This window comes from Denticeps clupeoides, chromosome 6 (assembly GCF_900700375.1).
Source record: "Denticeps clupeoides chromosome 6, fDenClu1.1, whole genome shotgun sequence".
Classification (NCBI taxonomy): Eukaryota; Metazoa; Chordata; class Actinopteri; order Clupeiformes; family Denticipitidae; genus Denticeps; species Denticeps clupeoides.
Window position 1 is genome coordinate 16,949,259 of NC_041712.1, and position 14,841 is coordinate 16,964,099.

Sequence of the window (14,841 nt, forward strand, 5' to 3'; positions counted from 1 at the left end):
TCGGGGGGACGTTGCAGTTTGACAATGTTTCAGTTCTCGGGGCTCGAGTCTGATCTGCAGCCACTTTATATTGGCTTGTCTGTGCCCAGTCTCCTCTTTTATTACAGTTTACCAAGGATGGAGATTTTGTTTTCCTGCAAAATATGAAAGTCATTCTCGTAATCCAGATTACAATATACTGTTTTTGTATTTGTATGAGCCTAGTGTTGATCTTGCTGCAGTATTAAAATTATCGTAAGACGATGCATAAGGTGGATTTTGGCATTTCTGTTAGCTTAAACACAAAGGGAAATGACTTGATCCTTTGTGGTAATTTTCCTTTCCTGAATGTCAAGCATTTCTTCAAAAGTCATCGTTACGGGTCACCCCTCCCTCCCCAGAAAAAAAAAAAAGGAAAATTAATCAAGTTTGAATTTTCTTCTTATTAACACGCAGAGGTCTGCTGGTTATTACATTAAAACAGAATTGGATGGTTTTACATTGGAAATATGACTCAAAGGGCATGATATTAATCACAGCTGGGAGGGGTTAGGACAAGGCAGCATGAGATGGTTTTTTTGTTATGTCAGATATTCATTACAGTGTTTCTCAGAGCTAATAAGATTCTCTGGTCCAACTGACATTGTGAGAGGCAATGCTAATTTAGATGCTGCGTCAGAGCTGCAGATGACAAGCGGTGTTTATTGGACGTGAAGGTTTCTAATGCAGGTCGCAGTCAATTTCTCACTCTCGGGGTGACTGTCTTGTCTCTTTAAGGAGATGTGTCGGCAGATGCTGAGTTCAAGATGCATATATATATATAATTTCTCAATTGACCAATAATTATTATTGTTTTCTCAGGAAACGTACGGTTTTTCATGTTTTTTTCATGCTTCTGTGTACAGGATTATGCTAAAACTTCTGTTCACCGTCACATTTTAGAATGGGTGGGACAGAAGGTACCGCATGTCAAGTATATGTAATGCATATCATATTTCAACAGCTGAAGAGTTTCTTAAAGCCTGGGGCAGTCCTGCTTGTCTAGGAGCTGAAGGATCAGCACCTTGGACACCTCTTCCCCATTACTGAGTTTATTCAAAAATGCAGCAGAAAAATGACCTGGTATAAAGTCCAGCCTATTTTATTGTAATTTATTGTGAGTGTATTCATGTCTTGAGTGCAAACAAGATGGCAGAAAGCAAATGATAAATCCTTCACTTCCACTGTAATTAACAAAGAAATGCCATCAAATAATTTGTTGAAATATGATGATACGCTCTGAATGTGTCCTATGGTATCTGCCAGGTCCTTTTATCACCAAGTCCTTAAGGTGGGATGTATATCATAATAACTTTTATCCTCAGCACATTCCACATGCTGTTAGACTAAAATTTGAGGAATTTGGAGGCCAAAAACACTGTGAATGATCTTCAAACTACCCAGGCAGATGTACATTATCCTGCTGAAAGAGGCTTCTGTGTTCAAAGTGTATTAATGTCTTGAAAGGTTGTACGCAGTCTGCAACATTCTTTGGGTGGGTGTTACCGGACCCAAGGTCTTTCAGCAGAACATTGCCCAGAGCATCACACTGCCTGTGCCGTTTTGCTTTCTTCTCATGGTACATCCTATGTTCTCCATACTAATCTGCCTGTCCACAGAAAAAGAGACCCTGATGCTCACATGCCCATTGTAGGCCATTTTGGAGATGGACAGGGGTCAGCATGGACACCGTGCCTGGTCAGCAGCGTAACCATATATTCCAAGCAGTGATGCTCTGTGTCTTCTAACATGCTTTTTAATTCAGCCTTAATCATGGTTGAGACGGTATGAAGGTGTATGTTAAAAGACTTATCCCTTAGTGAGGATAAGAATATCACAGGGGTCTTTCAGCAGGGGTGGGGAAATGTCTTACTACAAAGGTTATTTCACGAGTTCTCAGCACTGTCGGAAAGAAACCATTATCTTATCGCAACACCCCACCACATATTAGTTACATTTTCCGCACTGATGGACCACAACGTATTGAGCTGGACCATCACGTCCATTTTTTAATACAAAGTTCCTGCAGGGTGTGAGCAGTTTATTCACTATGGCACAGTTCTGTCCTCAGAAGTTTTTTTTTTCTAGATTCCTTACACTAGGAGAGGAAGTGGGGAAAAAATAAACGACTGACTGCTGATGCTCTTTGGAGGCCATTTTAATTGGACAGCAGCACTAAGATTAAAGCCGTTTGGTGCCCTGGGTATCAAACATTATTCTGAACTGTGCTGAGAAACACCCCTCTCATGTTACACAACTGCCTTTTTTTATTTTCTAGGGCTTTTTTCAACTCAAATCAGTAATAGATGCTTTTGTTTTACAGCTTGGTTCAGCCTTGGATGTGTGTCCTTGAATTGAAACTGGGCAGGGTAGTTCATTATAGTTATGATCTTCAATTACATTAGAACATAAAATCATGATAGACTATGTAATGTTACATATTTGGGCATTTAGGCCATTATTACATGTGAACAGTGTGAAATTTTCTCCTATGATGTAATCTGTCTTCTTAAGTCCTAAATCTCAATTAGATGCTCTGCTAAACCACTCAATTATAACCGCCTTCAGACAGATTGGAGTTGAAGATTTCTGGCTCCAACTTTAATGCGTTTAGTATTGTCTGCTGTCTCAGGCGATGCTATCATGATGGGTGTGCTTTATTTTTAGCCCCGAAACCAGGGGGCATGATCATACATTCTGGCCGTTTTCTTTCATCATTCAAAAGGAGTCAACCTTACCTCTTATTTAAACCTTGGGTTGAAAAATGTTTTTAACCCCCACCCCCCATCTCCTCCTTTTCATTCACTTCCAGGTTCCTATAGACATATCAATGCCATTTGAGTGATGTAAGAAGAGAGTGGAAATGTGGGCAAAAGAAAATTTGCAAGGTCAGGCTCAGTGGCACAGAAACAAAAGGACTTAAGTGGGTCTTGCCATTTTATTCTCCGAAGATAACAATAAATTACACAGCCTCAATGAGCCAGTCTACTGTCAGTGTATTTTTAATGTAAGAGAATTGACTGGTTGCACATTGTACATTATTTAAATAATTTAAAATAATATTATAATAATATTTAAAATAAGATAACTAAAATGGCTTAATCTGTTTTAGCATGATTATTTTTCATGGTAGGTCATCATGTATAACTCAAACACAACTTGTCTGGTTCCTAAGAGTGCAAAAAAAGGTGGAATAATAATACCACCAAAAATGTACTAAAACACCTTACCAGATGTCCTTGACAATTTCAAATGAGTATTTTTAATTTTTAAATAATCTTGAATCAGAGAATTTTCACTTATGCCCTTATGTTCTGCACACACACTGCGCCTCACAGTCCAATGACAACCGCATGGGCCGGGCAGTAGCTTACGCAAGACCAGAGTTTCATGCTCTGCTTGAAACCCCTATAACATGATTATCTGTAATTTGCTCTATTTCCTACATGTGTTGTTTTTAATGAAACTTTATTTATTAAGTGTAAATATGATGAATTAAAAAAACTAAAATTTAACATTTAAACGTCCAATTAAACATGAAAATAAACTGTACCTAATGCTGTACCTAATAAACGTAAATCTTTTTTCACCGAAAACAGCCCTGACTTAGTTTGAGCTACAGAAGCTCTTCTATCAACAACAAAAAAGGGTCCACAGTCTCTGCACTTCACCTATCATGGTCATTATGTTATAGCTAATTGTCCATGTTCCTCACAGTAAAGCCTCAGGCCATCAAATAATTTGCTCATATTGGAAATGGTTAATCAGAACTTTTCTGCTTCAGGTCAAGTGGATGTAGCTTTTTCTTTCTTTCAAATCCCATTTGTACCCCTCTGTCCTACACAGATGGCTACACCACTGATGACATCGAATTCTACTGGCGAGGGGGTGACCACGCCGTGACCGGCGTGGAGAGAATAGAGCTGCCGCAGTTCTCCATCGTCGACTACAAACTCATCTCCAAGAACGTTGTCTTCTCCACAGGTGAGGTCATTGCCTTTGCCGTTTTCGCGGACACATCTGCTCTCGGCTGCTAATGATGCATGGAATGTCTTAAGGCATGTCCTCACCGCTGCGGTGGAGGGGGTGGCCCCATCCGTGCAGAATGCGGCACCCTCATAACTTATTTAAAACAGTTGTACGAGGCTATTGTTTATTCATTCCCTACACTCACATGTTCGTCAAAGAACGTGAACGGAGTTTTTATTTTTCCTTTTTAGTTACAAAAACTGCTTAATGTCTGAATTGCTAATGAGCCTCTTTGCCTTGCCCCAGGATGCCCTAATGGCTCTGGGCCAGTGGTGAGCAGGCAGTCAGAGCTCGTAAGCCTTTGCTGGCATGACGTGATAGTTGCGAGCGGTGGTGACCGGCTCTCCTCCGCTAACGGAACAGAAACTGCAGGCCGTTCCTTTATCACCGCGTTCCTGCGACGCTCACCAGGAATGCCCTTGAGGCAGCGAGGCAGTAGCACGGATCCCTTCTCGGGGAGAAACGCTGTGCTCTTCCTGTGGTGCTTGGGCAAGGGGTGTCAGCGCTGAACTAATTGTGAACCCTCCTAACAAACAGTGTACACAGCAAAACAATGGCTTCTTTTCTTCTTTACAAATTGATTTTTTTTTCCTGTCCCCACCTCCTCTTTCCCGTCTCACCTGTTTTATATCCATTTCTCACACTCTGTACACTGCATGCTATTTCACACTGATATTCAAAGAACATTCTCATTTGTTTTCCAAATCTAGATCACACACACACACACACACACATATATATATATATGTGTGTGTGTGTGTGTGTGTGTGTATACGCAGTATATGCAGAGTGCCCACATGCTTTGTATCTTAGTGCCTTTATTCAATGATTTGTTCATCTGAAATACTGTGCAATGTTTCATATGAATTGTAATCTATCATAAATCATAATGTGCAAGGCACAAACTGTCAGTTGCAGCAAGACCAGTTTTCAGCTGTGGAAATGGATCATTCACAGGAGCACCACTGGTCAGCTGAATTTCAAAAGTGAACTGTATAAAGCCTACACACAGATGTACTAATATAAATGATCCACACCCCAGTATAAAGTTGTCACAACACATTAACAGATTGAGATCCAGGCGCAGATTATTTATTAATGTTTATTGATAAAGCAAATGTAATAAAGGGAACAGGGGAGTTTATGGTGCAAACCAATCCAAAGGACTCACAACATGCTGGTCCAAAAACGGGGAGCGGGGAAAGCAGACACCATACCACAGGGAACACAGACACAGAACTGGGCACTGGAAACAATACCTTAGTCTTAGACATTATGTTAGACACAGACTAAAATTTAGACCACTGCCTGCACCAAATCAGAAAAACATTTTTTTTTTATTTTGATGATGTGGGTGTCCGTAGTAGAAGCCCTGGTGTCAGTGATTTCAGTCAGCTCAAACCCTGCTCATATGAATCCAGCTAATGACCATTATGTCCCCTTAACTATGTCCCAGAGGGCTGGGACCAATAATTAGCAAAATGAGGTTATTCTGGATCAATGGTTTATCTAAAGAAATGAGGGGGGAACTGTGAGAGCTGCTCATGAAGGAATCCGCATCGGCCACAGTTAACATGTGGGCTCAGTTAACATGCGGCCTCTCATTCATGCCCCTGCAGGGTCTTACCCACGACTGTCCCTCAGCTTCAAGCTGAAGAGGAACATCGGCTACTTCATCTTGCAGACCTACATGCCCTCCATCCTGATCACCATCCTCTCCTGGGTCTCGTTCTGGATTAACTACGACGCGTCTGCCGCCAGGGTGGCTTTGGGTATGCCCAGTTCCCATTTCAATTTGTCTGTTGCCCTAACATCAGATTACTCCATAAACCCCTCTGAAAACATATGCAAGTGATTTTTTTTTCACGTATTTGAGCAATGACTTCTGTAGGCCAAAATCCTTAACTGCATTTATTTATTTAGAATCTGTATGTTTATTTGAGGGCAAATTGACCGGAAATTCAGTTATGTGCATGCTGAAAGCATTTTCAAGCCATAAGCGGAAAACTATTAACAAGCAGAAGAGGCTGACTGATTTGCGTCTGCTCTTGATTTGAGTGCTTGGATATATTTTTTTAAAAGGAAAAGAAAAAACAAACTCACATTTTTTTTTCTGTAACACTTGATTACATAAGAGTACCACACCAGCTCTGTGTGTATATGTGTGTGTGTGTGTGTGTGTGCCGGCATGCATGCTTGTCGACTTCAATCTCTTTTTATAGGAGCAGCACTCTACATGATTGCGATGTTTGGGTATGGATTCTCTGGGATGTTTGGTTTGAATTAATAAAGTTTAGGTCGTGCTAATACATGTCAGGTGGGCTGGGGGGACTGGCACCTGGAATCTACCCCCGTTCCAGGGAATGTGTTGAATATCTCGCCCTTGTTTCACCTGAATCAGGGATACTGCCATTGTATTTAAGTCTGTGTACATGTCTAGTCCCACACTAGAACAGTTTAGCCTGTTTGAATGAGAAGTCACTTACACATGGATAAGAGTGAACTTTAGGGGTGTTTTTTATATGAAATGGCAATCATTTATGAATCTGTGGGTCTAACACCCCAACCAATGTATAGGGCATTTTATATAAAATATTAAAGTAAAAAATGCTATGTCTTTCCTGAAACTAAGTATTCTTTTGTTGTACTCTGCACAAAAAAGGCTAGGAACTGTTGCTAACAAACGTCTTTGCTATCCAGGCATCACCACTGTACTCACCATGACAACCATCAACACCCATTTGCGGGAGACCCTGCCCAAGATCCCCTATGTCAAAGCCATAGACATGTACCTGATGGGCTGCTTCGTCTTCGTCTTCCTGGCCCTGCTGGAGTACGCACTGGTCAACTACATCTTCTTTGGCAGAGGACCCCAGCGCCAGAAGAAAGCAGCAGAGAAAGCCTCAGCCGCCAACAATGAGAAGATGAGAATGGATCCAAATAAGGTACTGTTTGCCCCTCATGGGATGTAGACAAGCCAGGCTAGATATTTTTGTTTACATGACTGAAGGAATAGATGGACTGAAGGAATAGATTCTCAGCATCAAAAAAATAAATAAAATAAAAAATTATATAACACAATTATAAAATTATTATAACTAGTACTAGTACCACTAGTAGTGTTAATATAGACTTTTGCATTATTTAACAAAACTTGTGAACTGGCCATAAATCAAAAGGGTACTAAATGTTATATTTGAAAAATGTCTATTATGTATGCATAGAATAATGTTTAATACTTTTGCAAATAGTACAAATCAAATGTAAGATGCCAGACTCATTGAAGACGTGTTAAGCCAGTCACTGCCCCCCAACACAGAAGTAAACTGTGAATCATTTTACTGACCATCCAGTCCAGTCTGTGCTCATGTTCTCACTGTACTTTTTTATGTTTGACCTTTGTCTCTGAGTTACAGCCAAGGAAATACAGCATGAATCACACATTATTTCTAACACATTCATGTATTTTTTGGATAAATTAAGGGCTTTAGTCTTAGCCCTTGTGACACAATGGCAATTTTAAGTACCTGAAGAACTATGAGAGAAGCTCATTTTTACACGCAAAAGCAAAGGGCACCACGGACAAGAAAGCAATCATGATGAGGGACTGTGCTCCCACCTCAAATGGGAGGTGGGACTTGCCCTAGTCTGATTTGCAGTCAAGAAAAACAAGACTTAATGAGCCTGACATACCTGCCAGGAATCCAAACAAGGTGCTCTGGTTCTTTACTAATGAGGACAAATAGCATTTCTGTCACAGTACTCAGCACAAGTCACAATGTGCATAGGGAAATTTGGACAGACTAAAGTCGAGCGTGAAATACCTCTGTGGATTGTTATTGTACTAATTCTGCTATTAAGGCCATCCATCTGTGCATAGTACAAGAAAATGTCTGTTAGATGTAAAGATTCACTTTTAGTGTTGCATCCTTGTGTTGTTTTTGAGCAAAGCGGCTCAGAATATCTTAAAAACCTAAACATGTAGCATTTAAATGAACAAAAACATTAAATCCATAATAAATAGTGAATAGAATGCGAGTGACTACTAAAATCAAAGTTGAGATAAATAGATGTGTTGTGTTTGCAATTGGTAGACTGTGTTATTGCATTGCCCTGTGCTGTAGGACAGATATATTTCTTTCTTCACAGTGCATGTTCTGAAGCTGTCGTGTTCCAGGGGGTGAAGCCACCATGCTAGTATGGCTTAAAACACCTTTGAGGCCAAAACCTTAGAGCGTCATCATTTACTATTTCCAAATGGCACTAAGCACAGCACTGTGTGCAAAGTGTGAGACTTGTTTACTACTGTAAGTTCGGAGGAGTACTCAGGACTTACATAAATTAAAAGATAAACCAGAAGGAAACATGGTATTTGCGCATGTGATATGTTATACAGGGCTGGATTAAAAATCTATAATTAAGAAAATGGCGTGTGTGAGAGAGCTGTCAGTCATCAAGCTCTTCCCATTGAAATTGGTTTATTAAAAAAGGAAAGATTATATTGTTGCTGACAGGAACAATTTATTCCAGATACATGTAACTACCAAGTGGTTCTTTTGTTTTTGTCTAAATCCTGAGGACGCCTTTGCCTTACACCAACGAACAAGCCACATACTTGGTGTGTAGCGCTATGCTTAGCTCCAGTTTGAAAATAGTGCCCTGATTGATTATCTTGCCTTTTTGATTTCCAAATTGCAATATAATACAGTGACCTAAGGCATAACAGTGAACCTGAAGTGCCATCTTTGTGTATGAAGTGACAGTCCTGATTTTGTATGCTTGCAGTGGTTGGTGGGAAACATAGTTCAGAGAGACGATGCTCTGTATCCCAGAATGAAACAGAGGGATATTGACGTTCATGACTTGATGTGGGAACCGATCTTTATGGACGATGCAGCAATAGGACTAGGGGAGCAAAAAAATAAGGTACTGGATGAAAAAGAGAGTAACATTGCAATTCAATGCAATTAGACTCCATGAACCGTCCATGTACCCAGCATGAAAAGATTCAGCATTTCTTCTTTCCTTCTTCAAAAGCTTTCTCTCTTGTTTTATTTTCCTCCAAGGAGTACCAGAGTGCATTCTCATCAATTCACTATCATCACCATCATTACCATTCCATCCCTCACCGCCTCTCTCTAGATTTCAGATTCATTTTATGCTTTTAGTAGACAAAAATTGAAAGTATGTAGAATGGGTTGTTGGATACATAGCAAGTAAGTAGAGTTATGGTTGAGCTCACCTTCTCTACTCCAACTGTCCTGCCATCATGTATGTCACTGACACTAATCCTGTGGTGTTGCCATGATGTGTTGTCTTATTATTTGTACAAAGAAAGATTTAAGAACTCTATTACTATTACATGTTTTGAATATTTAAATGTAGAAATCAGTCGCCGTGCAGGGCATGCTGAGTTAATGACATTAGACGGCCTCCTATGGTGCACAAGGCCCAAACAAGAATTTGTTAAATACATAAATAACATCTTGATAGCATCTGGCAGAAACCCTTGTTGTAGTGGCCAATTGGGATGAGTCCTGTTTGCGGGTTATTTATCATGTGATGAAGTATGATTATTCTGTGTAGCTCCTGCTTCAACTGAAAAAGATTGTTCTGATACATGGTAATAGCCCAACATATATACCACTAGCTAGATGGCTAGTTTGGTTATTTGATCATTTTTCTGGCCATGTGAGTTACATTTTATTGTCTATTTAAATTCTATATTTTTCTGTTATGTAGGTTTTCATAGACAAGTTCTATTATTTTTTTTATTCTAATTTGAAGACATTGAATCATCACACTCTGACTCCATCCCCTAGGAGACACTCAAGTATTTAGCATTATAGAATATATGTGCAAAAGACAGTTACTACAATAATAACTATAACACTGCGGAACGCCTGTAAATGTTAATACAAAGTAGTATTTTATATGCTACTTTTTTGGATAAAAGAGAGTGTGGTGATCATGATGACCTTAACTAACATGGCTATCTGTGGAAATTCTAGATGGACCCACATGAAAACATTCTCCTCACCCCCCTGGAGATCAAGAATGAGATGAGCACATCTGAGCTCACCCTGGGCTTGGGGGACCCTCGGAACACCATGCTGGCTTATGATAGCACAACACTGCAGTATCGCAAGGCGGGCCTAGCCAGGCACAACTTTGGCCGCAACGCCCTGGAGCGGCACGTAGCCCAAAAGAAGAGTCGGCTACGGAGGCGTGCTTCTCAGCTGAAGATCACCATTCCAGACTTGACTGATGTAAACTCCATTGACCGGTGGTCAAGGATGATTTTCCCCACCGTCTTCTCTTTTTTCAACGTTATCTACTGGCTGTACTACATCAACTAAGCAGACATAGCAATGTTGGAGAAACACGTATTCTTCTTCTTTTTTTTGTAATTTCAACCAAGACGGAACTATATTATAACTCAATTATAATCAGAGCTAACTCATATTAAACTTGGATAACCTTAATTGCTGGCTAACACATAATTACCTTAGAAGTGTGAGATTACAATTTATTTTGTGTTCTTTCAGTTGTTAATTTCAATATATTTATGTATTGTTTATTTATTTATATGTTGATTTTCAGTAATTGTTGCCAAATTTATGTTCCTGGTCTTATAAAGGATTTCCAACAGAGTAACAGCATCCAAAATTGAAATGCAGACTGTCCATCCTAAATGTAAAACACCAGAATTTAGACTTTCAATTACATAGGACATTTCAAATTGGGCAAAATGTCAATTAGACTTTGGCAGTTAAATTGCTTGACTTGAATCACATCTTTACCTCCTGCACAAGGCGTTAAATATTATTTCCACCTTCTGCTGCCTTCTGCTGAATGTATCCAAGTGGACTTGATGTGGTGGTGAGAGCAAGAAACATCAAGTTATGTAGGCCAGGATTTTATGCGTGGGGGAATTATTTGTAAAAGGAGTAAATTTTTTTTCTGCAAAAACACCTGGTTGAACTGGACCCAGAAATGCATGTTCAGTTATTTCCTGGCCGGTCCACATTCCAATTTCACGCCGGATTTGTCTGTTGAAATCCCCACATTAGATTTTTTTTTTTAGATGGGTAAAGAAAATGAAATCATTCCATTTAGCCAGCTCTGGACAAAATTGCCTAATACCATCTGTACTCTATTTTGTTTCAGATTTAAAGAAACAAATTTGTAATACTTCTCTAGCCTTTAATTCATTTTTGTCTTTATATCACAGAATTAGCATTTTCATTACATTTAATATGATATTACGTAGTATAGAGGATTTTGAAATTAGAAATCTTTTGTACTTCTATATAATTGATATATCATGTTGTTACTTGTTTAAATGCATTATTTTCATTTAAAGAAATAATTTTTATTAGAATACATATAAATGTATCAAGAAAAGTTTATATATATATTTAAAATAAGTCAATTCTGATACCATTCCAGAGCTGCACAACATAGACCTTGGGTTTTATGGACCTCCTATGTTGTTTTGTGGGCAAAGATTAGCCCTGGGCGCAGTTTTCCCAAAAAATATGTAGGGCTGTAACCAAATTCAACTGTCGACCTTTCGAGTAGTGCAGCGATCTTAGTCCAGGACCAAGAAAATTATGGTTTTGTAATTATACCAGTGAATGCAATTCAGGCACTAAAACACTTAGTCGAAGCTTGAGGGTTAGATTTAATTGTGATTGGAAAGAATGCCTTAAATAACTATAACCAAGAAATGAATAGACATATTAGAAAAGAAACTGCCAGTTGTTTATGTATGAGACTTAAAATTAAGTTGTTTTTTTTTTATCTAAAATAGATAATAATGAGGCCCTCTGTATATTCACTATGATAATTAAATGTGAGCATTGTGAAATACTGAGCAATTATTGCTTTTTAAAAGGATGTTAGTAATAAACTTTCATATATTAAGCAAATGGCCCAGGTCTAATGCAAATGAAAAACTCTGTGGTCCCGGGGCATACATCTTTAACCAAAAAGAAAGTAGCAAAAATGCACATTGTAACAATTTTAGTACTCTGTATAATATTTAGTTGTGGCCTCAAATAGACTGGATACAGTGACTTATTTTGTCTTGAAGCATTTTATGATCAAGAGATGACTTGGAGCCAGCAGTTAAGGCGTTTATGATTTTTAAAAAAAGGAAGTAAACAGTACGCGCGCCTTTTATCTCATGATTACATGTAAATATATATTGTATTTTGATTGTTGAAACAAATCACATGTATTTAAAATGGACCATTCAGCATATCTATGTTTACACTGGAGACTGTGTGTGTGTGTGTGTGTGTGTGTCCTTTATCAGAAACTGAGGTGGGTGCTGGGATGGGTCTGATTGTGTTCAACTTAATAGACAAGTCACACACCGCTCCTCATCCTGTCCTCTTGGAAGAGGTCTAGGGGCCTTATTCATCAAACCTAGGCCTAGGCTGCATTTTTTAAACTTGTTGCAAAAGAGGCGTTCAGTTACGCACCTGATCACATTCCATACTGCAGAGCAAGCAGTCAGCCTGATCTGCAGTGCCAGTTTTCAGTGAAATGTGTGCATTAAAATGATAAAAAAACAACAAAAACATTTTTACTAATGTACATCCAAATGTTCAAGTGATTCTGATTGTAATTACAGTTGTTGAATAAGACCCCATCCTGTTATCATCCTTGCCCTACTAAATGGGCCTCTATTTATATGACATTGACTCAAAGGTTTGAAACAAGGTCCTGAGAACACAAATTTGAGAGAATTACCTCAAAAGGGGATTATTTTAATCCACAGAAAACATAAAAAGTTCAATTGCTCATGGTGTACCACTCCTTTCAACCTGAAACAGGATATAGGTGATAGTAATGTTCATATAGTCAGATGATCACATGGGCATTAGGTTTTAATCCTTAATCTGATGATGACTCAGAACTCCCATGTTATTTTTTTGCTTATAACAGTTAATTGACCTCTGCCTGCCATTTTTTAAATGTATTTATTAGTTTTTCCAAGATCTGGCCCATATAGGTATACATTTTTAGTTTGGCTTTCATCCCACATTAATTCCTTTTAACATTTAACTATTGTGGGTCAAACAAATACGGTCAAAAGACTCTAAAAGCACAAAACAAAGCAAAAATTGAGAAAGTGAATTTCTTTTACTCAGATATTTTTTCTTCCATTATTATCCAAAGCATTTTGTAAATGAGGTGCCGTGGGATCACTGAATTATATGACATGAGTAAAAAAGAACTTTCTTTTAGTAAATGGAGACAACATTATACTAAAAATGGTACACACATTTCATTTAATATTATGATCTTACGAGTGAATCCTTATTGATTTTGTGTTTTAGCCACACAGTGTTCTAGGTGCCATATTAAATTGTAGTTTTCTTTTAGAAACATTTGCACACAACAAAATGCAACTAAAGCCATAAAGGCTGCCAGAGTAAAAATGACAGGTGCTCTAGAGACAGTTTCCTATAAACTGAGAGAATTTTAATGAGACAAAATGAGAAAAACTCTATCCTAACTGTGAAACAACAGGGAAAATGCACAAGTAGAAAATGTTTGCCTTTGTACTATATAATTTTTTTTTTCTGTTCAGTGAACCCCTTAGATGATCGGTAACAATTAAACATAGACTGACATTATAATATCTCATTAGCTTTTATTATGAGATATGTTGTAGATATTTAAATTATCTTGCATGCACTCATGAATACCATAAATTCACAAGGAAAATCATTCGTCGCTCATTTATACGAACATAACTGCATGCAATTATAGTATAACCCCAAGAGTTTAATTAATGAAGATTTTCATACTCATAATTATTTTTTGTTTTTCCAACTGCTGTATATTAACCCTCAGTATTAAACTTTAAATGAATTGAATCTAATTCAATGCAATATTAGACATTGAGCTGAACAAAAAAACGTTGTGTGTCTTTTAGAATATGGTAAATTCCAATATAATTATTTTATCATTTAAACAAGTTATTTTGAAAGTAATTTTGTATGTGATTAAAAAAAACTGATTCACAATTATTGTACACTGAGCACAAAAATTCATGCCCATTAAATTCATGTTTCACGTAGAACTCATCACTCTATTTTAAGATGTTACCAGATCATCTAAGATTGCAGATGAAATTTAACTTCAATTTACCTGGTCTGAAGAAACATTGTGGTACTCTACATGGATTCAGTTTGGGGTAGAGGTGACATTGAAGGCAGGGCTTTGAATATTGTATTCCTGACTGTAATTTTTATATGTAAATACACAGCCATAATGAATATAATCATTGACTGGAATCAGATATTTGTGTAAATACTAGCTGATTTCTTAACATTAAACAAAATCTTTATAACCTACTTTGTTCTTTATTTGCATCTGTTGTAATGTTAACCAGGTGTTCCACTAGAGTTTATTTTTGGATAATTAATGTTTTAGTTACATTTACATTTACAGCATTTATTAGAAGCCCTTCTCCAGAGCAAGACAACAACCAACGACCCAAAATGTTAATGTATCATTAAAATACACAAATGCATGAACCTTTAGCATCCAAAGAGATGGATGAACAACTTCTGGAGTTCACAATACCAGATCATTCAGTAAAAGGCTGAAACTTTTTGCTAAAATGTGTCATGGTAGGAAATCCCTAAGCAGGTCTTAATAATGGTGTTTTGTTGCACATGCAGATAGGTGACATGTTTTATTCCATCTTGATGATAGTGCACTATTATTATTAGTAGTAGTAGTAGTAGTAGTAGATTAGCAGAAGTATTA

General features: G+C 37.9%; 1 protein-coding gene across 3 annotated transcripts in view; it reads left to right on the forward strand.

Annotated features, from left to right (window-relative positions):
• gabrb2b (gamma-aminobutyric acid type A receptor subunit beta2b) overlaps positions 1 to 14,423 on the forward strand; it is a 58,504-nt gene extending 44,081 nt beyond the window's left edge. Inside the window, exons 7-11 of one of the 3 annotated variants that reach the window (XM_028984932.1) lie at positions 3,865 to 4,002; positions 5,667 to 5,819; positions 6,748 to 6,992; positions 8,833 to 8,973; positions 10,059 to 10,406. In XM_028984932.1, the coding sequence (XP_028840765.1) occupies positions 3,865 to 4,002; positions 5,667 to 5,819; positions 6,748 to 6,992; positions 8,833 to 8,973; positions 10,059 to 10,406 (1,025 nt within the window). Of the gene's footprint in view, positions 1 to 3,864; positions 4,003 to 5,666; positions 5,820 to 6,747; positions 6,993 to 8,832; positions 8,974 to 10,058 lie in introns of all 3 variants that reach the window. The other 2 variants (XM_028984933.1, XM_028984934.1) reach the window with 2 other exon arrangements.
• Positions 14,424 to 14,841: the final 418 nt, after the last annotated feature.